This window comes from Sander lucioperca, chromosome 13 (genome assembly GCF_008315115.2).
Source record: "Sander lucioperca isolate FBNREF2018 chromosome 13, SLUC_FBN_1.2, whole genome shotgun sequence".
Taxonomy (NCBI): domain Eukaryota; kingdom Metazoa; phylum Chordata; class Actinopteri; order Perciformes; family Percidae; genus Sander; species Sander lucioperca.
Genome location: NC_050185.1, coordinates 1,056,135 through 1,081,676, shown reverse-complemented (window position 1 = coordinate 1,081,676; position 25,542 = coordinate 1,056,135). Strand labels below are relative to the sequence as shown.

At 40.0% G+C, this 25,542-nt stretch overlaps 1 protein-coding gene and 1 long non-coding RNA gene across 2 annotated transcripts in view; one reads left to right on the top strand and one right to left on the bottom strand.

Moving 5' to 3' along the window:
- Positions 1-15,565, bottom strand: part of ntm (neurotrimin) — a 519,740-nt gene extending 504,175 nt beyond the window's left edge. The window contains exon 1 of the mRNA XM_031310844.2: positions 15,336-15,565. Within this exon, the coding sequence (XP_031166704.1) occupies positions 15,336-15,396 (61 nt within the window). The 5' untranslated portion in view covers positions 15,397-15,565. The remainder of the gene's footprint in view (positions 1-15,335) is intronic.
- On the top strand, positions 1-25,092 carry LOC116058148. Its single transcript, XR_004106967.2, has 3 exons — positions 1-13; positions 2,056-2,060; positions 24,900-25,092. It is a non-coding gene; the product is annotated as an uncharacterized LOC116058148 (long non-coding RNA).
- Positions 25,093-25,542: the final 450 nt, after the last annotated feature.

Sequence of the window (25,542 nt, the reverse complement as noted above, 5' to 3'; positions counted from 1 at the left end):
GTTAGCTGTCGTGGTTAGCTCGCCGGAACTACTGCCGAAGCTGCTGGCTGGCTACACAACGTTAGCTAATTCCGCTAGCACAGGCTAACTATAGCCAGTTAACTTTGTGTGTAACGTAGCTAACAAAAACCCACCCATCTCGTAGGAGCGAAGCTTAACATTTCATTCAATACAATTATGGTACAAAAGGAGCACTAACGCCACATGTCTTATGTTGACAACGTGGACGCAGATAGAGGAAACAACGAAGGCAGTCGTAATATTTACCTAGCCATCTAGGCTAACGCTGTTGCGCTAACGTTAGCAAAACGTCGGCGTAGCTTTAGCTAGCTGTCTAAACTTGTGAAAAGCCGAACAGCATCCCGATCCAAGTAATAAATGAACACTAGGCAAATATGTTGTTACTGGAGCTAGTAGGGTCCATCAAAACGTGAGATATCTAATCGAAAATGTGTTTACAACGTCGGGGGATTTCACAGGTGGGACTGACTGGCAAGTTAGCCCATAGCTAACATGATGCCTTCTATTTCTAGATCTAGCTAGATTACCAGTACTTATCTGAACTAACGACATGATCACTGTCACTAGATATAAAGAAAACATTGACTTTCACTCGGTGCTATTCACTGACAGTAAAAACACCTCTTCCACCTCTTCCTCATCCCAGTCAGTCACCATAGTTCTAGTACTAGACTGAGGCACGTCTCCCCAACGTGACGTCATCACCGAATTGCGTTAAAAAACCCACTAAACGACTAAAACGGTAAAAACTGGCCTTTAACACAATTTGGTGACATTTTTAACAATGCTATACATATGTTGAGTGCTTTATGTACCCATTAATCAACAGTGGTGGTTAACCTGCAACATGGGCTTTAAACACTTCAGATGTAAAGTTATTCGCTGTCAAAGTGACGTCAAAATGAATGGCAGTCAATGGAATGCTAACAACGGGTGATCGCTTTGTAGCATTAAAATGGCGCCATAGAAGATTCGAGCTCTGAAGCAAAGCTTACCCCCTTGGCTTCAACGGGGAAATGCACTGTGACGCTATGGGAATGTATGAGAAGGAAATCGAGTCAGTCGACCTGCTATATGTAGCTGATTCTGAACGAACTCGTCTTCAAAATAAACGTGTTCTAACACATTTTTAGTCAATAAAATGTTAACACAATAGTACATATTTGACCATTCATTTTTTGACATTTTAGGGGAAGCCGAGCTTCCCTTGCAGTCTTAAAGAAATCGCCTCTGGTGGAGAGAGAGGGAGGTGTGTGTCGGTGAGTATGAAGTTAGCAGTGACGCTATAGCTTTAAACGTAGCAGTACAGAGTGTGTACAGTTTATCTGTCGGTGAATAAATACAATATGATACAACTTTGACAAACGAAACATGTTTCATGATATCCTTGGATCCAGATCTTAATCGGCAGCACACTGATTTTGGTTTAGCAGCAGGATAGACTGATGTTTAAAAGAGTCAGACAGACATCCTGTTGTATCCAAACGAAGGGACTCTCAATCGCCTGTTAGACGGCAGAAGTTGTTATTCAGAGTTTAAAATACACATGGAGTCAAAAGAGATGCTGTTAGCAAGTCTGAGCATGCTCTTCTTGTGGGCTGTTTGAAAGGAGTGTGCAACAGGTTGAGCAATGTTCTCAGCACAAACTTTGAGTTGATTATATAATTTAGTTTTAAGTTTAGCAGATGCTGTTGAGCCAGGCTGTGCTGCAGTACAGCATGACACTCTGAATCACTGAGTTAAAAAAACAGAAACATAATCTGGCCGCTGGTTCCAAAGGATCTAAGCCTACAGAGAAAGTCAAGGCGCCGCTGTATTTTGTTTTACAAATGTGCTCTTTGTGAGGAGTCCATGATAGATAAAAAAAAAATGCTACTACTCCTCAAGAACCAAGCCAAGTTCCCGTGTCTTGCTTGCTACCTGCTGGTTATGCTGCGTTCCAGACACAATTTTTAGCCGGTAAGTTACGACTTCAAGTCACGACTCACGACTTGGTAGCGTTCCAGGCAAAGTCACCACCACAAACCCTTCTAGCTAGCGTTAGCTAGCGGCTACCTAACATTGACGTTAGCTAGCACTAGCTGGTACTAGCGATTTCTAGTCGGCGACATCTTTTGGGCTTCATTTAATAAACATAACCTGTAGTAGTACACAATCGTATGCGTATTGTTTTGATTACAATTTGCGGAATTACTTTACGTTGCCTATTTATGTCTATTTATTTCTATTTCTCACCCTTAATCACCGGCGTCTGTGCAGCATCAACATGGGTCGCCATTGTTGTTTATGTGTGTGACGTCAAAAATTGTAACTGGGAGTACAACGATTTGGTAGTTCACGAGTAATTAGTTACGGGTTTGACTGCTGTTCCAGGGCACTTTCACCGGTAGAAGGTTGTGAAAACACGAGTTACGGGTTGCCTGGAATGCAGCATTAGAGTCAAGGAGTTAGCCACGGAGCTAGCAGCAACAGGCTCACTAACTTAAGGTGGGCTGACTTTAAGGTGGACCAGCTATTTTCATTAAGTCACAAGCAGGTTTCTGCTTTAGTGACTAACAGAGATGTTCACAAGTCATTTTTTTGCAAGTCCAAGTCAAGTCTCAAGTCTTTGAGGGGCATGTTCAAGTCAAGTCTCAAGTCTTTTGCCACGAGTCCAAGTCAAGTCTCAAGTCTCTGTCCATCTGATCTGTCCCTAACACTGTATTGTTAAATCTTATGAATTCAAAGCATGTCCTGTAGCTACCATCCATACAGTACAGTATTAAAATCAGTTGTAGGATAACTTTATGGGGTCTACTTAACACATCCCTCTAGCCCTCAGACCTGGTGAAATATTAACCTAAGTCTGTCACATCATATGGATACAACTATAAAGATACAATGTGCCTGTTCCCAGCATTAGCACAACACTGCGATGGTTAGCTTGTTACCTGTGGTGATATATGCTAAATGTAACGTCTCTTTCATTCAAAAAAATGTCTAATGTCGAAGTGGAAATCAAGAGAATAGTGGCAGCGCCACACCAGTTACAGAACAACATGCATCTCAGTGTCAGTCCAAATTACGCACAATAAGCAGTTTGAACTCACTGATGTAATGCTATTTATTTTCTAAGTGTTAGTACACTCAGTGAAACTGAGTCCAGCGCGAGGGAGATCCGACTCAGAGGAGGAGAGGTTAGTGAGGCCAGCGTCTCCACGGCAGGTGACAGTGCGCACGGATCCGCTGCGCCACGCATGGATGAAATAATGAAATAGTAAGTAGGACTACAGCAACAGAAATATGTGCAGAATTAAGACAGTCAAGACGGCCCAGTGTTTGGTGGACCGGGTACACCTTGTTCACTTAATAGCCTACAAATCATCCACGGGATCAATTACGCATCACATGAGTTTGCCCACCCGACACAGCGTTTGTTCCTGGGGAGATGGATCCGTGCGTCCCGCCTCCTGTGCGCCATGGATGTCTGAGCATCAGCAACTACTAACTACAAAGATACTATGTGCCTGTTCCCAGCATTAGCACAACACTTTACGATGGTTAGCTTGTTACCTGTGACGATATATGCTAAATGTAACGTCTCTTTCACATTAGTGTGTGAGTGACTGACCTATCTGGGTGCGTTTTGAGACGCCTGATGAAGTCCGACGTTGTTGATCCGGCATCATTTATCTTGGTGCCACACACCTTGCATGTAGCTGTTGGCTTACTGCCACTGTTTACCAAATTATTGAAAGCAAAACTAATGATAACAGGCACAACTCCAGGAGGACTTGGTGTCGCCATCGTCAATGCATTTTTTTTAATATGTGAGTGCATAAGGCATAACGCATGCGTTACGTTGCACATTATGGCAAAGGGCAGGGGACATGCAGCTCGTCATACGTTTCCCCGTATATGCGGCAATAAAAGAAAATAGAAATACATGAATACATTTAGATTTAAAAAGCAAGAATTGCATGAAAAAAGGTTGTTGACGAGTCTCGAAGCTCGAGTCCGAGTCAAGTCTGAAGTCTTTTGGGTCGAGTCGCAAGTTAAGTCTGAAGTCTTTTGGGTCGAGTCCAAGTCAAGTCTAAAGTCAGCTGTTAGTGCGACTTAAGTGCGACTTGAGTCCCCATCTCTGGTGACTAAAACACTGACATTGATTCGGACCTACTTATGCCAGGATGGTGGGGATATTGTCAATGAAGTGATGAAGATTGTCATATCCAAAGGTGCCACCATGTCTGATCCAACCAGTGCGAGGATCTCATTGAGGGAACAGAAGTCCTGCAAGACCTGGACGGACCCAGAGCCTGTGCCTTGCTAATGGGTCTGTAGTAATGTCTTTAAAAAGTAAACTGCTGTGCTAAAAATGTGAAGAATTAGACTGTCCTCAAATTCAACAGGATATTTTGCACTGTTATGTTTGTAAAGTTTTGTTGTGCAAGTAACCTGTACTGTTGACAGTCGGCACTTCATTAGGTACACCTACTTACAATGCTTAGTGTTCTTGCCAGTTTTTTGGAAGTGTTAATATGTATCAGACACTATATACAAAGTCCCTTGGAAAACATGCCTCTATATTCGCCTTGGAGAATACATGTAGCTGTTTAATAACACCAGCAACATGTAATTTATGTATTCCTTTTCACATGGTGCATGGTGTTTTTTTATTGTATTCTTTAACATGCACAGAGAATGAAGCACTGGATTCAGGGGATTGGTCCTTACATTAATAATTTGAGCATGTTCCTTTTGTTAAGGGCAACTTCTTTGTAAAAGCCTGCAAGTATTTGACTTAGAAGCTCCCAAACACACTTTTAATTTTGATTAAAGGGGAACTTCGGTATTTTTCAACCTGGGCCCTATTTCCCCATGTGTGTGTGTGTGTGTGTGTGTGTGTGTGTGTGTGTGTGTGTGTGTGTGTGTGTGTGTGCCAGACTGATGGGGAGAAGAATATCTTTAATTGGTCCAGTAATGAGGGAGAGCACATCAGCTGGCAGCCGCAAAACGAGCTAAAACGTAGTTCTTGGGAGACTTTTTTTTACACAGCCGAAACATGTGAAGGGTAAGGGAAATGCTTTCCATACTTTTGTCAGGACTTAGATTAACCACCTGAGCCTGTTAGAAGGAAAAAAGAGCACTATTTGTGAACACACTTTGACGGTGCGCATTTGCCTCTTAGAACTACGTTTTAGCTCATTTTGTGGCCACCAGCTGATGCGCAGAAGAAGAAGAAGAAGAAGAAGTTCCCCGTTAAAACTGATTTGGGCGTGAATTTATTTATTTATTTTTTTGTCTAAGTAGGTATAAAATAGTACTATAATAATATAATTTATAAGTTTACTTTGCTTTTACAATAAAAGGTTTGATCATAACAAAAGGAATTGCTATGTGTATTTTATTCTGCCTAAAGTGAATTAAGTTAGTCTGACTATAAAAGAATCACGGAATTCACTTAATAATGACTGAGTTGGAACTACTTAAAAAAGTCCATGCAAATTATTACCTTAATTTTTTTAAGTTGAGCCACTATAATTTTTGTGTCGGGTTCACAATTGGTGCTTTAAAAAAAAATCTTCACAATGACATGTTAGATATAAATAATCATCAGTAATGTGGATATAATGACTAAGTGGGTAAAGGCAAATAATAGAACAACTAGAACAGTCTGGTAAGTTCAGAAAATTACTTTGTAGCCTTTTAAACCATGAAAAGACTAAACATAAGCCATATTACGATACTACTACTTACTGTATTCTGTACTCTGCCTTGCGTGTGTCTTAATATCTTTTCACAGGTCATGTGTTAAACCACTTTGCCATCTTGCTCAAGGCAAGCTATTGTTACAGAACTGAAATGAGAGAAAAGGCATGAAGATCTGTCAGGTCACTATACTTGATGCATGTAAAATAAATAAATATATAAATATAGAGCATTTTAAAACAGATCATATGTTGGATTATGCAAATAAGATGCAAATATGTGGCAATAAAATCTGTAACTTGCAGCTGCATATACTGCTACATAAATAATGCTCCCAACAAACAAGAATATTGAAATGCCCGGAAACTTGCAATCTTTTCCTTTTTACTTAAAGTTCCAATATGTAATATATTTACTGTAATAAATCCAAAAATGACCCCAATGCGTTATCAGGTATTAAGGAAACATACTAAGTTGAAATACTATCTTTTCTGACAACAATGCTAATTCCAGTATTTTCTCCTTTTGAAATTTCCGTTCTGTGACGGAATTTCTGTTTGTTTTGGCCATTCTGACAGCCGGGTTGCCAGATATAACTGTAAAAACGTAAACCCAGCGCGCTACAGCTGTAACGTTAGTACAGCCATGAAAGCAGCAAACAAACGAACAGGATCAACGGAGATAGATTCTACCTGACCTAAAAAAAACCGGCATGTTTCTAACAGCTGTGTGACCAGAGACGTAACAAACCCCGGGTAAATATTGGAGATGTATTTGAAAGATGGAGACAGCTTAGAACCCAAAAGGACGCAGAGTTGGCTAATTTCCTCCTGAACAGTTAAGCATTAGCTTCAGGCTAATTTATCACAGCTACAAGGGACGGGCATTTTATGTAGTTTCAACATTTGTGTACTTACATTAAAGTATATAGCTAGAGTACCCGAGTTGGTTACTTGCAAAAACAATTGAGACACAGCCAGTAAAGTGATCCCGACTGGTCCTGGCTAACGCCGCCATGCTAACACTGCTAACTGCTAATGTTAATGTAAGACCAGGCAAGCGGGCCACAGCTGTTCAGCGGCCTGTTCAGACAATGGTGAGTTATTTTAAGCCAAGAGAGGGGGGCTGTAAATCGGGAAGATATGACTGAGTTTGCAGTGTGTTTAGCGATTGTTGCCGTAATTCTAAGCCAATAAAGTGTGTTCAGTCGGGTGGAGAGGACGGCAAGGTAGTGTTATTTTTAGCGGTTCCTACCGTAATTCTAAGCCAAGGAAGTGTGTCTGTCCGTCGAGTGGAGAGGACAGCGAGGTTGTGTTTTTAGCGGTTCCTACCGTAATTTTAAGCCTAGGAAGTGTGTCTGTCAGTTGGTTACAGAACTCCGCGTGAGCACAGGCTTTTATGACAACATAGCCAGCATCTAACGTTAGCTACTCCGCTGTGCTGTGAAGTAATGTCTGGCTATGTGAGACAAGCGTCTAGCAACATTGTCAGATGCTGCGGTCTCAGCCTGGCAACCTCTGTGAACTTTGATTCTGGGGAGGAGGGGGCGGGGGAGACGACTCTCTACAGTATTTTGAATTTGTAGTGCAGTAACTAGTTTAAACACTAGCTGTCAGTATTAATACATATTGCACATTTAAGCTCCACTAAACTCTTCAGAAATGTTGTTCCTTTGTGTCAAAAGTCAAAAACACATTGGAAGGTTTGGAAAGTCTGAGTGTCTCATGCAACTCTGCTAAACAGCCTTTGGCATTACCGTACCCCAAAGGACACACACACATAAAATATATATACTTCTATAAAAAGCTGCTTATATAGAAACAAACATTGCAGAGGGCAAGCTGTGAGTTTCTCAAGGAGGCAGCATTCCTCAGAGACGACAACCTGGTGAATGGAGCCAGTCTGAAGTCACTATCCCCGCTGCTTATTAATCAGGCCTTCCTGGCACGGTCCTCATGGCCACCAAGTCACATGAACACTTGGCTGGGACTTGGTGAACTATGTGGGGGAGGAAAAGCTTCTCAATAACCTTAGCCTTTACATTTGTGCAACTGTAGGTATTGCTACAGTGTGATGACGGTGCACTATTTGATATCCAGGAAGTGAAAGTGAAGCCATGTGCAAACTGAGGACTTTATTCAGCACTTTTCCATCACCTACAGTATGAAAAATAAACAAAAAACTGACTCGGATTGCATTTTCTGCCCATAACAAATTTACCCGGCAATGTTTATCTGCATTTCAAATATCTACATTTCAGAGTTTTCGTCTTGGAGAAAGTCTATGTGTCTGTTTCCTTCCACCCGTGGGCCTCCTGCCGTGTTATACAGTAGGGTTTTAATACAGTCATAGTGGTATAAAATAAGAATCAAATTATATTCAAGAAATATGTATCTCCTGAGGTTTGTTGTTTTCTTTCTTTGTCTGCAGAATTGTCAATGCCATACACAATGCAGCCTCAGTATTGAAAGCCTTCAGTGAAATTCCACTGCTGCCAATTGATTGTTGACCCAAACTGAGGGAGTAAATCAATGAGGCTTCCATTAAACACTTACAACAAACTCTCTACAACCCACAAATAGTTCATTTGTGAAATGAACCCGTGAAAATACCAAACACACACAAAAATAAGAAAGCAATGCTGAATACAGTAATAGAATGCAACACTAAAATTGCTTCCCTCAATAGGAATGGAAAAGACAACTGGATAACAATTACATCCAATTTGCCTTTTCAGAAAACAAATATATTGTTTCCATGAAACAGGCAATGTGGCAATTTCACATCTGTGGAGTGGCTATTTATGTGAAATCAAAAATCACATCAGATATAAGACAGGGACCAAAATAAGCACTCGCCAAATGTGAGTAAAGATCTATGTTGGTGAAAAAAATAAATGAGATCAGCTGCCATTGGTGGGTTGCTGAAATAGGACTACATCACTACATACTCGCATCACCGCAACACACTTTACATTTACTATACTTGACAACGTTACTCATTTCTTTTCTTTTCTCTCTCTCTCTCTCTCTCTCTCTCTCTCTCTCTCTCTCTCTCTCTCTCTCAACCTCACAGGCTACAAACCTAGCTATTCCTTAAAGGTGTTACTCTTATAGCGCTGCTAGTCCACACAGCATTCTGGGATGGGAGAAAAACGTGCTCTGATTTATTGGCATTTCTCTAAACCAATCACAATCGTCTTGGGCGGCGCTAAGCACAGAAAATCTGATCTCTGTAGGGTAAATCCAGACAGCTAGCTAGACTATCTGTCCAATTTAAAGTTTTCTGTTGCACGACTAAAACCACTTTTGAACGTACACATGTTCCACCAAAACAAGTTCCTTCCCTAAACTATTTTGCAGCGGCACCGTGGCTCCGTCCGGTGCTTAGCGCCGCCCAAGACGATTGTGGTTGCTTTAAAGAAATACCATTAAACCAGAGCACGTTTTTCTCCAACCAAGGAATGCTGTGTGGACTAGCCAAACCCTCCTCGGCAGCGCTGTGGAGGAAGGTCTGGCAAAGCGAGACTAGTATCAGATCTGTGCAGCCCCAAGTATAGGCTACCTGCATTGCATTTAAATGAATGTGAAGGAATTAAGCATTTTTTCCTCATTCATTCAAACTTGATTTGTTTTAAATTAAATATGATATGCATACTGTAGCTCACAGCTGTATGCAGTCATGCCAGTCTTTGTGGGGCATTCTGGGAAGTAGTAAATCACTCAGTGGAGTAAAGGCCGATGAGGCAGGTTCAGGGAAAGTGCATGAAAAACAAATAATACAACCATCAATATATCTCAATGTAGGAGTGGCTGAGGGAGAACTCTTGCTTTCCAGCCGAGAAGCTGGCTTTAATAGCATCTCATGGCCAATTTACATTACGTTCATTTATCACATTTTGATATCATGCCACTACACAGGTGGCGATATCTACCTGCTATTGTCAGCCATCTGCCTGCTCTGCCTGTACATTCTGCTAAGAGGCTTTATGTGGACTGTGCACCGGAAGACAGACAAAGACAATTTTTACAGCAACAGCTCTGCCTCTTTTGCTTTGAGATCCCTATTGAGTAACTGTAGCCCTGTGATAAGAAGAGAACACACTCTAGCCATCAACAATGATCTCAATGTCTCTAACAAAAGGCTGCATACAACGAGCACACCATGGCTCCCGAACCACCACCCCTATCCATCTCGGCTCTCTTAGCTGGTCATCCAATAACAGCTGTTGCTCCAAATTTCCATCTAAGCAGCTATAATTCTCGTCTTTGGCTGACACGGGCTGATGAAGGAAGGACAAGGGCACAATACACAGGCCTGCGAGGGTCGCGGCCAGAAAAACCACAAGAGTTTGCGCTGCATCCTGGCAACACAGCCAGCACTGTCTTCTCCCAGCCACATACAGAGAGAGAGGGAGGGAGGACGCCCACTTAGACAATGAGGCTGCCTCATTACCAGTGTTTATCTTAAGATAGATTAATACTCTTCTTTTCTTTGTTCGGAAAAGAACATGTGCAGCAGTTTGATATTGGGATGTTTTGCTTTGTTTTTGGAACTTCTTTTCCTTCTTGCGAAACAACACGACGCCCACTGATGTCAGTATTTGATTGCGTTCCACCTACTCTTCTCATGTCAGAGTCTGTTCATTCGCTTCTCGTGGAAGATGATTAATTGTTAGGGTTCAGATCCTTACTAGTTTCAGGAAACATTCTGAAAGTTACTTTTGTTGCATATTCAATCCACTGACGGAAGCCGCCCGAGCAGCTGCAGAAACGCAGGAGGTACTCTCCGTTTGTGCTGCATGAACTCCACTCAGCTCATTCCAGACACACGTATTCTTTGTACTATACTCCTTTTTATCTTATGTGACTCAAGTGTATCAATTCTGTCATGGCGAATGCATACAACAGCCTGTGCCAGACATATTATACAGTCGAAAATAATGCTGCATTCAGTGAGAGGCGCTGGGGTGGCTGACCTTGACACATTCACACACATTTTCTCATTGCACATGAGAAAGCCAAGGGACAGCGTGACACTTTGCTGTACTCTGCATGATGTTGATTGTGTCCTGGAAGTTATTGCTCTAGAAAGAAAGAAAGAAAGAAAAAAAGAAAGAAAGAAAGAAAGAAAGCAAGAAATAAAGTACGATATGAGGAAAATATCTAATTGTGATTATTTTGACTGATATTGCGACTGCGATAAGATTCACGATACTGGAGGGAATGATCATTTTTGTATCATTATTCTCATTTTCATTTAAAAATATTAAAATTAAAAATATTAAAATGATTATAGTGAGATTTTTGCGAGGATCTGTACCAAACAAAGATGTTTTCTGTAGTCTGTAGGATAGGATTTGTATTCCGGGACGTCTCTGCAGCACCACAATACTTCATTCACAATGGTTTGACACATGTTTTGCCTTTAACAAATATTGTACCTCTCTTCGATTGGGATATTGCGCTAGTCCATATTTCCATTTGAATGAAATTGCGATTAATTGTGCAGCCCTGAAAGAAAGAAAGAAAGAAAGAAAAATGGCGCAGAAAATACATCAACAGTGGGCGCCTGGTTAGCTCACCTGGTAGAGCGGCCCTTTGCTGCATGTCATTCCCCCTCCCTCTCCTCTTTCAAGTCTAAGCTGTCCTATACGATAAAGGTCTAAAATGCCCTAAAAGAATAATCTTTGGAAAATACATCAAGAGCAAACTGAATTGATCTTCATGTTGGACCGAGCATCCCACCCTCCAGTGAGCTGACACAGCCCCCGCAGAGGTTGTAGCCTGCGGCTCTTCCCCTCCAGGTGCAGCAAGATCACTTCCAGCTCTCACTGCTGTCGACTGCCATCCACATGTACAGGGCTCGCTGCCACAGCCACACAACTAGAGCGCCGCAGCCCAGTCCACCTCTCACTATCAATGGCTCCGCTCCTGTGATCTGACCTGCAGACTCCTCTGCATGTTTCTCTACATTTCTGTCAACATATGAGCCAAAATATCAATATTTATCCCATGAACATGATGCGCACAATCTGCTTCCATTTGAGATTATGATCAGATCCGACCATGAGAGCAGCTCCTATAACAAATAGGCCCCCATACTTTGATACTTTGATAAAAAAAAAAGAGCTGGATAGTGGAAAATTAGTAATAATAATGACTTACAGTATAGGAAATGGTAACTTTGTAACAGGACTAGGGTTTGTTTCTGATGGCTGGTTCTCTTAACAAACATTTTGTCTCTCTTCGCCTTTTTCTTAGCAAAGAGCAATGTACAAAACATTCAGAGGTAACACTTTACAATAAGGTACACAAAAAAATAGGTAGTTACTGTTTTTGAAAGGGTAGTTACTGTTTTTCAGAAGGGTAGTTACTGTTTTTGCAAGCATTTTATTTTTTAGCACCGCTGACTGTCACTTTCACCAGACAAACAAAATGCCTAAAGGCTTAAATAACAGGTTTTGTTGCTGCAACAGAAACCTTACTTCAGATGAATCGTCTCGACTGAATCAGGCCACCGCTAAAGAGTAAAGTCATATGTAAAATGTTATAGTGGGGGGGTCTGGGTGTCCTCCCCCAGGAACATTTTGAGCGTCAAAGACTTCATTTCCTGCATTCTGATACACTTTTTTGCACCAATTTACCTAAATACCTTTATTTAGCCTATGCGAAGAAAAAAAAACACAGATGACAATTCAAAATATATCAAAATGATTATAGACTACACCACTTTATATATATATATATATATATATATATATATATATATATATATATATATATATATGTTTATTGTTTATTTGTTATCTTATCAAAAATGCTCTATATTTGCCTCCTTATCTGTGCCATATTATGTTGTTGCAATGACCCAATTTCCCCATGGGAAGCATTTAAGTTTCATCTACACTGTAAAAAAGGTCTTTCATTTTTTGTCAGCAATACATGTTATTTCATGTTGTGTCCACACACAAAAAAATCATTTTTGTCCAAGGGACTTGAAACATTGTGTCAGATAAGAAACAATGGTAGTTAGTTGTAAGGACATAGCATAGTTGTTATAAAAACTTGAGATTAGTTGTTCTCAGGAATTAGTTGGGGACAAGGGACAAATTCTTTTTGCACCCTCAACTATTATCGTTACGTTGGCAGCACAATCCAGAAAGAGTTGTTTAAACTCAAAATAATATGTGCAACTAGTTCACACGTTATTTTAAGTTGATACAACTAAGCACTTTTTACAGTGTAATCTAATCTAAGACATCTCTGATTCTGCAAGAGATCTGCTAATATGCAAGTGACTTCAGCACAATGTTGGTGCCGTCTGGAGAAGGGATTGGACTTGACATGGGCGGGGAAAAGGGACTATTTTTCCAAACATTTTAATAGTGCGCCGGCACAAAACAAACCGCTATATCTCCCTGGCTGCCTGTTTCAGCGGGGAGTTGTATGTTTTCCAGAGTGTTGTCTGCAGTGGGTTTCTTTCACTTGACACCACTTCTTGCCTGCAAAATAATGACTATACTACTTTTCAACATAAGTAATGATATATGGTATTAAGTGGGGGTTTAAACAAGCTCTCTCTGGTCTAATAAACCACCCAGAGAGAGTCACTTGATTCATTTCATCTCTTTCTTACTACTGACACATCTAAAATACACAATTAGGTTGAATAGTGCAAAGAGTCTGCACCCCAGTTTTTTCAGAGCATGACATGCTAAAGCTGTGTGCCACATAACATCAGAGCATCAGTGTAGCAGTGTCGCTCATGGTTTCACCCTCATTCAGCACAGCTGCAGGTGGTATTCAATAAGAGGAATAAACCACTTTAAATCAGTTAATAAAGTCAGCATACTTAAATCATTGTCAAGGATGTAAACATGTGACCTCACCTCTACTAAGGACTAACAATGTCATCCATCTAGACCCATGTATTGATTCAATGATCCACGCTCCAATATTATCGATGCAAAGTGAAAACGTCGGTACGTATTGTCTGTAGAATGCCCCTTTTATTTTAGATTCCCACTTCATATTTATTGTTTTTAATAAAAAGAATAGTTTGTTTTTAATATAAATGTCTGGGAGAGCTCAGTAATACAATTGTCAAATCATATTTTAGTGGCTTTTTTTTGAGTTGACATAAATAGAACTGTGTTAAATGAGCTTACATATCGTCTCGTATCCATCGCAGGCCGCTGAACTGAATCGAATCATGAATGGTATCGTGACAGACTTTAAGATATCAGCAAATCTTGTATGGTTGTCCAAAGAATCTATATATTGTATCGTATTAAACTTGCGCTCCTACTTACGACAATTTTTAATATGCATCATTATTTCAGCTCTTTATGCAAGAATCTTTAGCTGCTCAATTCTTCTGCACAGGAGTTTGAACTGTCACATACTGGCATTGCCCTAATTTACTGGCCAGTGCAACCCCCAACCCAAAACCCAAAAAAACCTATTGCAAACAAAGTCACCAGAATGCAGAAAATGAAGTAACGTTTTCAAATTTAACCCACCCCCCCCCCCCCCCCTCCCCCCACCACCACCACCACCACCACCCCTCCATACTGGCCAGGATGCAAAGAGCTAAGGGGCTGCTGGTTAAATAAAAAAGTGAGGTTTGGAGAGCTGATGAGGAACCCCCGCTGTGCCCCCCAAAAACAGTAACTACCCTTTCAAAAACAGTAACTACCCTTCTTATTATTTAACTTCAAGGGTCATTATCAATGGGTAAGGAGGATTTAACAGCATTTATCTTTTTCCATGAGTCTCAATCATATGGTAGACTGGTGCTGGAGCCTGAAGAACAATACAGGTACATACACACTAGGGTTTATACAAAGGTTCACTTTTTAATTTCAGTAAATGACCTCTTATTGTATTTTTTATGCGCACCTCTATCTAGCCACAATGTACTTATTCGATTGTATTTCTGTCAGGTGTAAACCAGGCCAGACCGAGCTGCTTCACTGCTCTCCCTTCCAGCACCAAAGCCCGCTTGCCTGCCGGGAGAATCCATGGCTTAATTTGGATGACCTGAGCACGCAGTCAGTGTGGATTAAGAACTAATACGGAATCAACTTTGCAGCAAAGACCTCCCGTCCGCGAGACGCACCGTGCATGCGTCCGGATGGTCCGGGCAGCAGGAGCCAACAGGAGCCAACAGGAGACAACTGCTCCGTGTTAATGGCAGGTGCATTCCTTCAAATAAAGACGTGTGTGGCTGAATGCTGTACAGCAGCATAGTATTCTATTTACTGTCAGTTGCAAAAAAACGCACAACCAAGGCACAACTAATAGGACTGCTGAGAATGATCTTAGCAGGATACAAACTTTTAGAGAAAATGCTACAGCCCCATATAGCCTAAAACAATATATTCAGAACAACTATTTGGATACTTAGAGAGTCAAGCCACGGGCACCAAGACAGCTAAACTGCACTTCACTAATCGCTTAATTTAAGCTGCGGCTTACATGACAAGCACCCTGATGTCAAATGTAGGCGCAAAGTCCACGAGACACACACACAAGGGACACATTGACAGCCAGTACCGTGCACACAGATTCAGAGACAGCGATAACAAGTGCTCCAAGCATGACATACACTCCATCACTTACCTTGCTCCATCAGCAGGACGGTCATCCCGATCAGCATAGCCCAGTACAGAGGATTCTTCATGTTTATCGATCTCTTGTTTGCTGTGTGAATAACGCAGTCTGGGGGAAAAATAGCCTGTGAGTCTGTGAAAATCCCGAAAAGTGCTTTTCTTCAGGTCCCCGGTCCTCCTGTGTGACTGGAAAGCATCCACCAACGCAGCGCTCAACAAAGTCCCTCCTTCAGCTGAGAGGTTATTGGCAGCCGTGCTGGGGGGGAAGCTAGCGGTGATGAAAACAACCGCATCTGGTTTAGTTTTTTCAAAGTAAAGGGAAGTTACGGGTGTTCAGATGTTCCCGTAGTGCGCGAGTAGCAATGGCACTTTTAATTTGTAGAGAAAATCGACCTACTTCCGGTCGTGACCCGGTTGTATGTAGCTAGCTTGAAGTAGCTGTTAGCGGCGATCCATTTCACTTTTTCTTGTATTTTCTGTATTTTGTATTGTTTTCTCTTTTTTTTACCTTTTTTTTTTCTCTTCATGTATTGAAGTGCCTTTCTTCTTAAGTTTTATAATTTATAGTTTTTTAATCATTAAGTAAGGTTGTAAAGTTCCTTGGATGGAAATTAATATCTTTTTGATATTTTGTAAGTATGATGCCGAATTGTTCAAACACTGTATCATGTTTGTAAACTTTGCAAATAAAGAAAATAAAGAAATAAAATAGGCTGTTTAGCGGGGACTTCTTTTGGAGGCGCTGCCGTCCGCAGTCCGCAGGGATTTTACTAATAAAAATCAGCTTGTTTACTTATTAGTGGAAGGCTATTTATCTTTACAGCAAAGCAAAAATAGCAAGTCACAGAGCGGGCAAAAACAGAGGAATTCATGTATGACTCGGAATCTTCATTCATTTCAGGATTGTTTATAGTTTCCAACAGTAAAAAGTAGCTTACATGTAGGCTACTTTTTACTGTTGGAAACTATAAAGCTGGGCTAATTTTAACTGCAACAATGGGGTGAAAAAGATTTTACAGTCCTAAAACAACCATTGATGTATCTCAACAGTCAGGTCAGGACCCCCTAAAGGGTCACAAGATACATTTAAGTGGTCACATGATGAATAACAGCATGGTGGGGGGACACATTTTTTTCTGATATTTCTCTCATTTTTTAATTTTCATTTTTTTTATTGTGAAATGGGCTACTGGGTAGTTTTACATCGTCAAACTTCAAACTTCAAAACAATCTAATGAACAGACTGAGAAGGGAACATCACATTTGATGGTTGACCTGCTCGCCATTCCTTTGTAAAGGTTCACAAGCCCAAAAGATTGGGCCCCACCTCACCTTCTCTTTGATAGGTCTACTCAAAATCTGCAATCAAAAGTCAAGAGCATGTTATTAGGCTACCAATAGCAGCAGAGCATACAGGACTGAACATGTGAGAAAAGCAACCCAAATAGAAAGTAATGAAATGCTGTGTGTGCCTCCTGTACTTTTCAATCTCACTCTGGCCTACTGATCAAATGCCCCAGTCTCAGAATGATTTTAAAGGCAAATAGCAGCGCAATGGCACTATTGTGATGATCCCTCCCACTGTTTGGGTGGCTCCTGGGTATATTCCTTGTTTAGGAGGCAGTCCGAGTGGCAGCGGTGCAACGGTGTGCACCGCTGTGCTACGCTTTCCTGGTTGAACGACGATGTTTTCCTCAAGATAGACCTCAACAGTCCCACCCCTCCTCCGAGAGACCTTAGGTTCCGGGAGTACATCTGGAAAAATCCGTATATAAAGAGTTTTAGAACATGCCTTAGGGTAGCAGCTACGACATGACACATAAGCATACAACATATCATTTCGAGTGAAAAAACAAACAAAAAATCAAAAAAAAGTCACAAGACAAAAAAAAAGGTACAAGACTGTGTACATATTTTCATTTCCAAGCGAAGGAACTACTCATCCCATAAACCACCGCACACCACTAAATAATATAGTCGAAGAGCCTCTTTAACAACTTCTAATCCGATGACAGCCTTGCGCACTTTTTCCTCCAAACATAGTGATTTTTATATAGTGAATCAGTAGTAATCGTGTAAATAATAAAATGATCGATATGACTCATACAGTATGAAGGCTACAGTAGCCTAGCTAAAGTTAACGGATAATGTTAACATACGTTACCAACCTCCCTGCAAAACTCACCACAACTTTGTAGGTCTTGTCCCTCATGCTGGTCCTTACTAAACCCACAAGCTGAACCTCAGACACACTACAGTAAATAATGTGACCCGATTTAAAGTGGTTTTCACCCCTTTGGAGACTTGTTCTCGTCCTTGAAAAAAGCCATCATGGAGATCATGATTGCACTGATAAGTCTACCGTGCAGAAACGCAACACAGGTTGTTTTTTTTTTCTTCTTTTTATTAAAGATTGTACAGTAGACAGTAACGTTACAGTAGCCTACACAGTACATCAGCAAAGACTCTCACGGACTTTCGCGGGGTTTAACCAAACAGTTACATGAGTACCACCAATCAAAGGCATCACTGTGGGATTGTGGGATTGTTCAGGATTGTGGGTAATGAAGTACTTATCCAAGACATCGCAAATAAAAGACATTTATCTCAAAACAAGGTTGATGCCCCATGAACTTTTGGCATCTATATGAGCATATACAATCGCTTAGTCATGTCGTAGCTGGTTTTAAGTCTACCATCGATGGTTACGATTTTATGGCTTACACTCCAATTGCCAATGGAGAAATTGTATTGTATTCTTACTTCCGGAACCGGCTGTGGGCGGACTGTCTTCTCTCGTATGGTGGGTGTGTCTCTCGTTTATTGGCTGTGTCACACGTGATGCCCAATCAGCAGAGACTTGTCTGTGAACTTGTGGTAATAAAAAGGCAGAACGCTTGCACACACAGCAGGGTGTTCAACGCACCCCCCGTTTCAGTTTAAATAAACTTGTTGCTGTTTTGTTGGGGCTGGACGTGGTCCTAATCCAGTCCTCCTGATTGGTCCTCCTGATTGACTACATCAGAGGGCTGGAGATCCAGTTCCTTGTCCCTCTGTGTCCTTTCAGCCAGCAGGGTTTGTTTTAGGTTTGGTTGTCTTTTGGGTTCTGTTTTGCTTTCCACACACTCACCTACACCCATGCACTCACTGCACCGCTGATACTACTGAAATACACGTTTCATCATATTTTATTGTTTAATATGGGTTAAATAACTTGGTTTTAATGTAATCTTTAATTATGTGTGGTCTCCCTTATTTTGTCAGAACTTTGAGCTGGTTCATGACACTATATAGTACATGAGAAATTCTGATATATTCTTCATTTAAGTCCAATTTAGCTGAATTCCAATAACAAAGTAAAACATACTTGACAGCTTTAAAGGATAGCAGAGAAGAAAAGAATAACTGATATAACTGGATAATGTTAAAAAATAACAGCGGATTGTTTTTCTGTTGCCATCACTGCTCATAAAAAGCATCCATGAGTTTACCTGTCAGAAGGTATTTCTGTCTGTAATACATTAGAGCCACAGAGACACTGTTTGACAAATGCAATCCATCATTTAAACTAAGAGTATTGAATTAGCATTTTGTTTTCTTTGCAATATGACTCAGTGAAGCCAATTACTGTAGTGGCAGTTTTATCAAAAGGGTGTTTTTTTTTTTTTCATTTTGCCATTTAGTCTCTGATGATGACTTACATTCCTTATGTAATCATTCCATTTAAAATGCCCATTCATCACATAACACTTCTAACCTTTGCATTTTAACAAGCACTTTTCTCATTTAAGGTTGAGTCAGTGTCGGCTCACTATGTTATCAGATGATGAAAACTAAAACACTAACTATTTCACAGTACTGGTTACACTTCAGTCTCCTGGTTGTTAGCGCATCTTCACATAGTGTCCATCCAATTCTCATGCCACGCCATGTCATCTGACAACTCCCTGCATTTCACATCATTGTGGACCTTGTTTTTAGCTGTTCTGTCTATTTCTGTGCAAGTGCATTGAGACTAACAAAAAACGGAGTCAAATTTCTTGTTTGTGTACACACTTACTTATCCAATAAAGCTGATTCTGTCACTGCATGTCACTGCATATCAGTCCCGGAACCGACCCGTTACCTGCAATTTTCACCAAGTGAAATCCGGATCTGACCCATTAATATAGGTCCTTCGACCCGTCACCCATGATGTTGTTGATATAATGCAAAGTGACACAAAGATAACTGATTTTGCAGTAGGCCACTGTCCATCCGCATTCAGTTTATTTGTACATGCCTGTACCCCTGAATTTATATAAATATATTTGTTGCCCTATACACAACTTTTTGCGGGTACCCAACCCGGTACAGGACTCTGCTGCATGTCACTGCTGCATGTCCCTGTGTGTCCCTGCATGTCACTGAGTGTCACTGCATGTCACTGAGTGTCACTGCATGTCACTGAGTGTCACTGCATGTCATTACATGTCCCTGCATGTGTCACTGTAGTGGTGGTCTACAGTGACACCTTCGCGGTTATCTGTAAAAGCTCTTTATTTCTGACTTCATTCCCATATGGGAGATTATTTGCAATGCTTCTTGCATGTTACTTATCATGCTAGGTATGCCATGCTGCTTCTATGTATTTCCACAGTAGGGTGCATCCCGAAGAAAGAATAGAACCATAGCAACAAGTTAAAATGCATTTCTATTTTCAATTTGCAATAAACGTATACATGAGCGCCTACAATGCAGCCTGTATTTTCAACATAGATACATTTCTGAGCTGAAAGCACGTATGCACACTGTTTAATTATTTATCTACTAATTTATGTTGCATTTTGAGAGAGTGCTGAAAAGCAATGCTGCATGAAACTACTTTGATAAAAATATTAGCATTGGAGCTCAAAGCTAATGCATGACACATTGTCTCATGGGATATGCAGTTTTCAATTATATGTACACTCAGCTGTGGCAAAAGTGCTCTGGATGATTATAGTTGAAAGCAAAGATCACATTTAATTTGCTAGCAATTCTGTTTCACTGACACAGTTCCTCTAACTATGCCAATGATAGGTCAGGATCAAGACAGACAGGGGTTGAAATAAATCTGATCAAGTAGTAGTGTTATTTTCTCTTTAGTGAGAGCACATGCAGAGTTCAGCCAGACCAAATAAGTGACTGGACTTTTCTAACACAAAAATGTATTCATAATGCTTCAAAGTATATGAGAGTACTGATTTCATAAAAGCGGTGGAAGGATTTGTTATAATTTCATACAAAACACAAATAAACTTCAAACTAACTTTACATTGGTACATGTTATAGCACTGGTTTCACATCCTGGCACAGTATTGTAGTTGCACCACAGGGATGGAGTGACTGCATCAGCTTTCATCGTCTCTGTGATCATTGATCTGCTCAAGTATATGCCTCCCACTCAGTTTTACGTTGCTTTTGGATTCATATTTGAAAGAAAGTTATTTAGGATGAAAGATGCCACCGGATTCTAAAAATGCACATCTTGCAACCTCTGTGAGACAGCGCTGTTATTTTAATCTTTCTGTGACATTTCCATATTTCTCCCTGTATGACTGCTATATCATTATATGTAATTGCCCATGTTATTGTTCATTTGATAGTAATGTGATGCAAATTGCACATTTAGCTGTAAGGGAACATTTTATGAATTTGGACATCGAAGATTCCTTCCATGGTTTTTCTGAGAAGAATTTCTTGGGATGCTTTTTCATACGTTTGGTTCTATTGAGTAGTTACAGGCTAAATAAGCTTTTGATAGCCATGTATTCTACCTTCTTTCTTCTGCAGTGTTGAAAACTGTTTTTGTACACAGCATTACATCTTCTTTTTTGTTTGCTCATTGGATAAATCTACAAAAAGCTTTGTTTGAGACATGCTTTTGTGATGAAGGTCAAAATAAATCAAGTTGATTTGATTCAATTGATGTGTACAATGATGTACAGTACTTTAAAATAAACATGGACAGGGAGGTACTGTACATTGACATGTGAACCATGGACACCCACCCTTTCCCTCCGTTCTAATGTACTCTTCACCAAAATCCTCTGGGGGGTTTACAGGAGCATTGTTGTATAACAGCACACAGAATTTAAAGCAGTGTTCGCCGTGCCCTCACTGTTTCCTGCACTGATATACAGCTGAGGCTGTGACTGGGAAACTCACTCAAAACAAATACTTTATTGTATTAATGAATGTCATTTGTACCAAACTGTCACCCAATTTTCAGCGAGGACAGTAATTCATTCATTAAAGTGGGCACTGCAGAAGAAAGAACACTATCATGTTCTCCTCCTGTTCATTCCTGCAGGGCTTTGGAGCTTTGAGGACAACAGCATGAGAAGTAGGGCTGTCAACCAATATTCTGAATTATATAATATATATTCGATTGTAGAAGAAAACATTCCAATATGAAAATTAATATTTGATTGTGGAAAAAGGGCCAATGCTCCCTAAACGTTAATCTCCCTGTCTGTGTAATGTCCGATTGTGTCTGTGTAATGTCCAATTGTGTCTGTGTAATGTCTGATTGTGTCAGTGTAATGTCCGTTTGTGTCTGTGTAATGTCTGATTGTGTCAGTGTAATGTCCGTTTGTGTCTGTGTAATGTCTGATTTTGTCTGTGTAATGTCTGATTGTGTCTGTGTAATGTCTGATTGTGTCTGTGTAATGTCTGATTGTGTCAGTGTAATGTCCGATTGTGTCTGTGTAATGTCCAATTGTGTCTGTGTAATGTCTGATTGTGTCAGTGTAATGTCCGTTTGTGTCTGTGTAATGTCTGATTTTGTCTGTGTAATGTCTGATTGTGTCTGTGTAATGTCTGATTGTGTCTGTGTAATGTCTGATTGTGTCTGTGTAATGTCTGATTGTGTCTGTGTAATGTCTGATTGTGTCAGTGTAATGTCCGATTGTGTCTGTGTAATGTCCAATTGTGTCTGTGTAATGTCTGATTGTGTCAGTGTAATGTCCGTTTGTGTCTGTGTAATGTCTGATTTTGTCTGTGTAATGTCTGATTGTGTCTGTGTAATGTCTGATTGTGTCTGTGTAATGTCTGATTGTGTCTGTGTAATGTCTGATTGTGTCTGTGTAATGTCTGATTGTGTCAGTGTAATGTCCAACAAAAAATGTAAAATAATAATAATTACAACAAAGACAATTGTGAACACTTGACGATGTGTTTACATATCTGTAAAGTAGTGAGAAGAAGTATAAACGTATTTAATCCCACCCCGTGTACACAAATCAGTGATTGTAAAATGTACCCGCTTCTTAATTGCCATTTACATTTGATCTCCGTTCCTCATACACAAAAACAATTTCAAATTTACATCAATTATTTACAAAAATGAGGAACATAAATGAGGAAAGAATGCATTTCATAAACTCAAAAACAATAAATTATTATTTTGGACCAAACTGAGCATACAGACTGACAGACAGGATGGACTATGTTCCTATAGATGCTTTAATGCAGTTGTCTGCCGTCACAACCTTTGGCCTATTGGCAATCCTGATTGAGCTCAGACACTGTTGTGAAGGAACCTCTACAGACTCTATTCTCTTCAAGAACACGGGCTATGAGAAATTTATACTAAAGTAAAAAGCTGTTCACTAAGACGATGAAATACAGATTTCCTCACGTTCCTCTATTAATGTGTCTCCATGCATTTGATAGATTTCAGATATCCTTCTCTGAGATTTCAGCCTTGTGCTGGAAAAAAATGTTGCTGTTGAATTTATGAATTTGTCAAATGTAACATTTTGTTAATGGGAGAACCAAAAATGAAATTAAAGATGAATATCTCAAAACCTGACAACCTATCAAAGAGAATAAGAAATATAAATCATATAATAAATAATTGTATTCAGAACTTAAAATGCCTGTAATGAGGGTAAACTGACCCTTTATGTATTATTAATAGTCATATTTATTATAGGAATGCTGTATTAATCCATAATTAAAAATCCTTTCCTGAAGATAATGTGTGTGAATGCTTTGCACACTGATGCTGATTGCCAGGATTTGACACTGAATTTGTAATCATATGAAAACACATTGACCTTAATGTATTGGCTGAGTTATAGATGCAATGTGATGTAATGGAGGATTCAAAACATTTCAGCATGTTAGGTAACCGTACAATAGGGTTGCAGTGACAGACCATAATTGATTATTGCCTACTACTGATGTTACATGTTGACCGATCGCTGCTTTTTTTGTTTTTGCCTTTTGTCTGCTGTCTGTGTTTAGACTCTGCTACATTCTGGAAGTGTCTTTTTTAAGAGCAGATACAATAAAAAGGGGATTTCATATATATCTGACTGCTTGAATTTGTTGATGAAAACCATGTGTAGTAATATATAATAATATTGAGGAGGTGACGCATTGTGATATCGAATCGACTTGAATTGTTGACAGGATAATCGTAATCGAATCGCAACGTGACCAGTGAAGATTCACACCCCTACTGTACAAGTCCTCATAATGAGCTTATTCACAGTTGAACAGGCCAATATAATTTGAATGGAGTATGCACTGTATACAGTGTTATAAATACAGTGGGACTGAACATAAATGTATTTGAACGCGACTGGAATGCTCTTCAAAAGATTCTCAAACTGAACAAACTAATTTCCATTTCATCCTTCAAAACTATCATATCATCCTTTTTCATGGACATATGCAGTTGCTTCTCTACATAATATTTCCAGCTAAATATTTGAATGGTTTCTCCCTCTCCTTCCCTTTACCTAAGTGGCTATGCCACTTGTCAGGCTGCCATTGTAAATAAGAACCTGTTCTTAATGACTTCCCTGTAAAAAAGGTGAAATAAAAAAAGAATACTTAATCATAAACCAAGCTTTTTAGAAGTTGATGCAATATTGAGCAATTTGACCATGGATGTGTGTGATATCTATCAATACAAAGAAAGTACATTGTCTTGGGGGCAAAACTGAAGGAGGAGATACAAATCGATAATGTCTTTCTTTAGGAAAAGCAAATATGAAAATGTATTGCTGCTGCATAGCAACAAAAGTATTCATTAATTTAACTTATTTTTTAAATGTAAATGGATTGTATTTATATAGCGCTTTTCTAGTCTTAACGACTACTCAAAGTGCTTTAACATAGTACAGGAACCATTCACCATTTAATTCACACACTGGTGGCCGAGGCTGCCGTAACAAGGTGCCACCTGCTCATCAGATAAACATTCACACACATTTACACACCGATGGCGCAGCATCGGGGGCAACTCAGGGTTCAGTGTCTTGCCCAAGGACACTTCAACATGGGACTGCAGCGCCAGGGATCAAACCATCAACCTTCCAATTGGCAGGTGACTGCTGTACCACAGAGCCACAGCCGCCGCAAAATAAGTGCTGTAGTACAACTAGCAGGAGACAAGTTATAATTGAGGTATGTTTTGAGACACTAGTGTATTTAATCATCAAATTAATAAATATTTTTGTTGTATCTCTTTTCGGTGTTGTAGTTTGTAGACGGTCCCTAAGCACTTGTCTTACTGCCGGTAGCGCTAGCAGCAGAGAGTAGAAGCCATCAGGTAAGTGTTATTTAAATAAAGTCCTGGTATACTTACAAACGTTCCAATGCCTCATTTTATGAGTACAGAACTACTGTACTACTGTAGAAGTTTGGTACCATTCTGGGTATTATTAGTGGGGTAATTTACGAGATACACCTTTGGATCCATTAGCGCCTGTGCTAAGCCATTCGGCTGATATTGCTAACTCGCCTAAGGGAGAAAAGCTTCTGGGGGGGTGTTTGGCTCGAGGACATGGTGCAAAGGACCCTAGGGTGAAATTACTCCGAACCATCCCTTTAAGTTTTTGCTTATGCAAATTTTTTAAATGTCCTTTATAGTGTCTATAAAATAGTGGCAGCTGCACAGCCAATGCCAAACAAACCCCAAATGCTCCTTAAGTCTCCCATCCAATGACTATGGATGGAGGCCATAGTCATTCAAATAGTTGTGAAACATTTCCATCTTTAGATCCAGTAATTTCTTTGCAATACTAAATATTCAAGTTCGTGTTCTAGACTATTTCCAAAACATTACATTTACCAGCCAACCCTTGTGAATATACAGTATGTTCCCATTTATAACTTGTTTGTCAGTAAAACCTTTCATTTTCCTGTAATTTACCATGTTTTAAACCCTGTTTGCACAC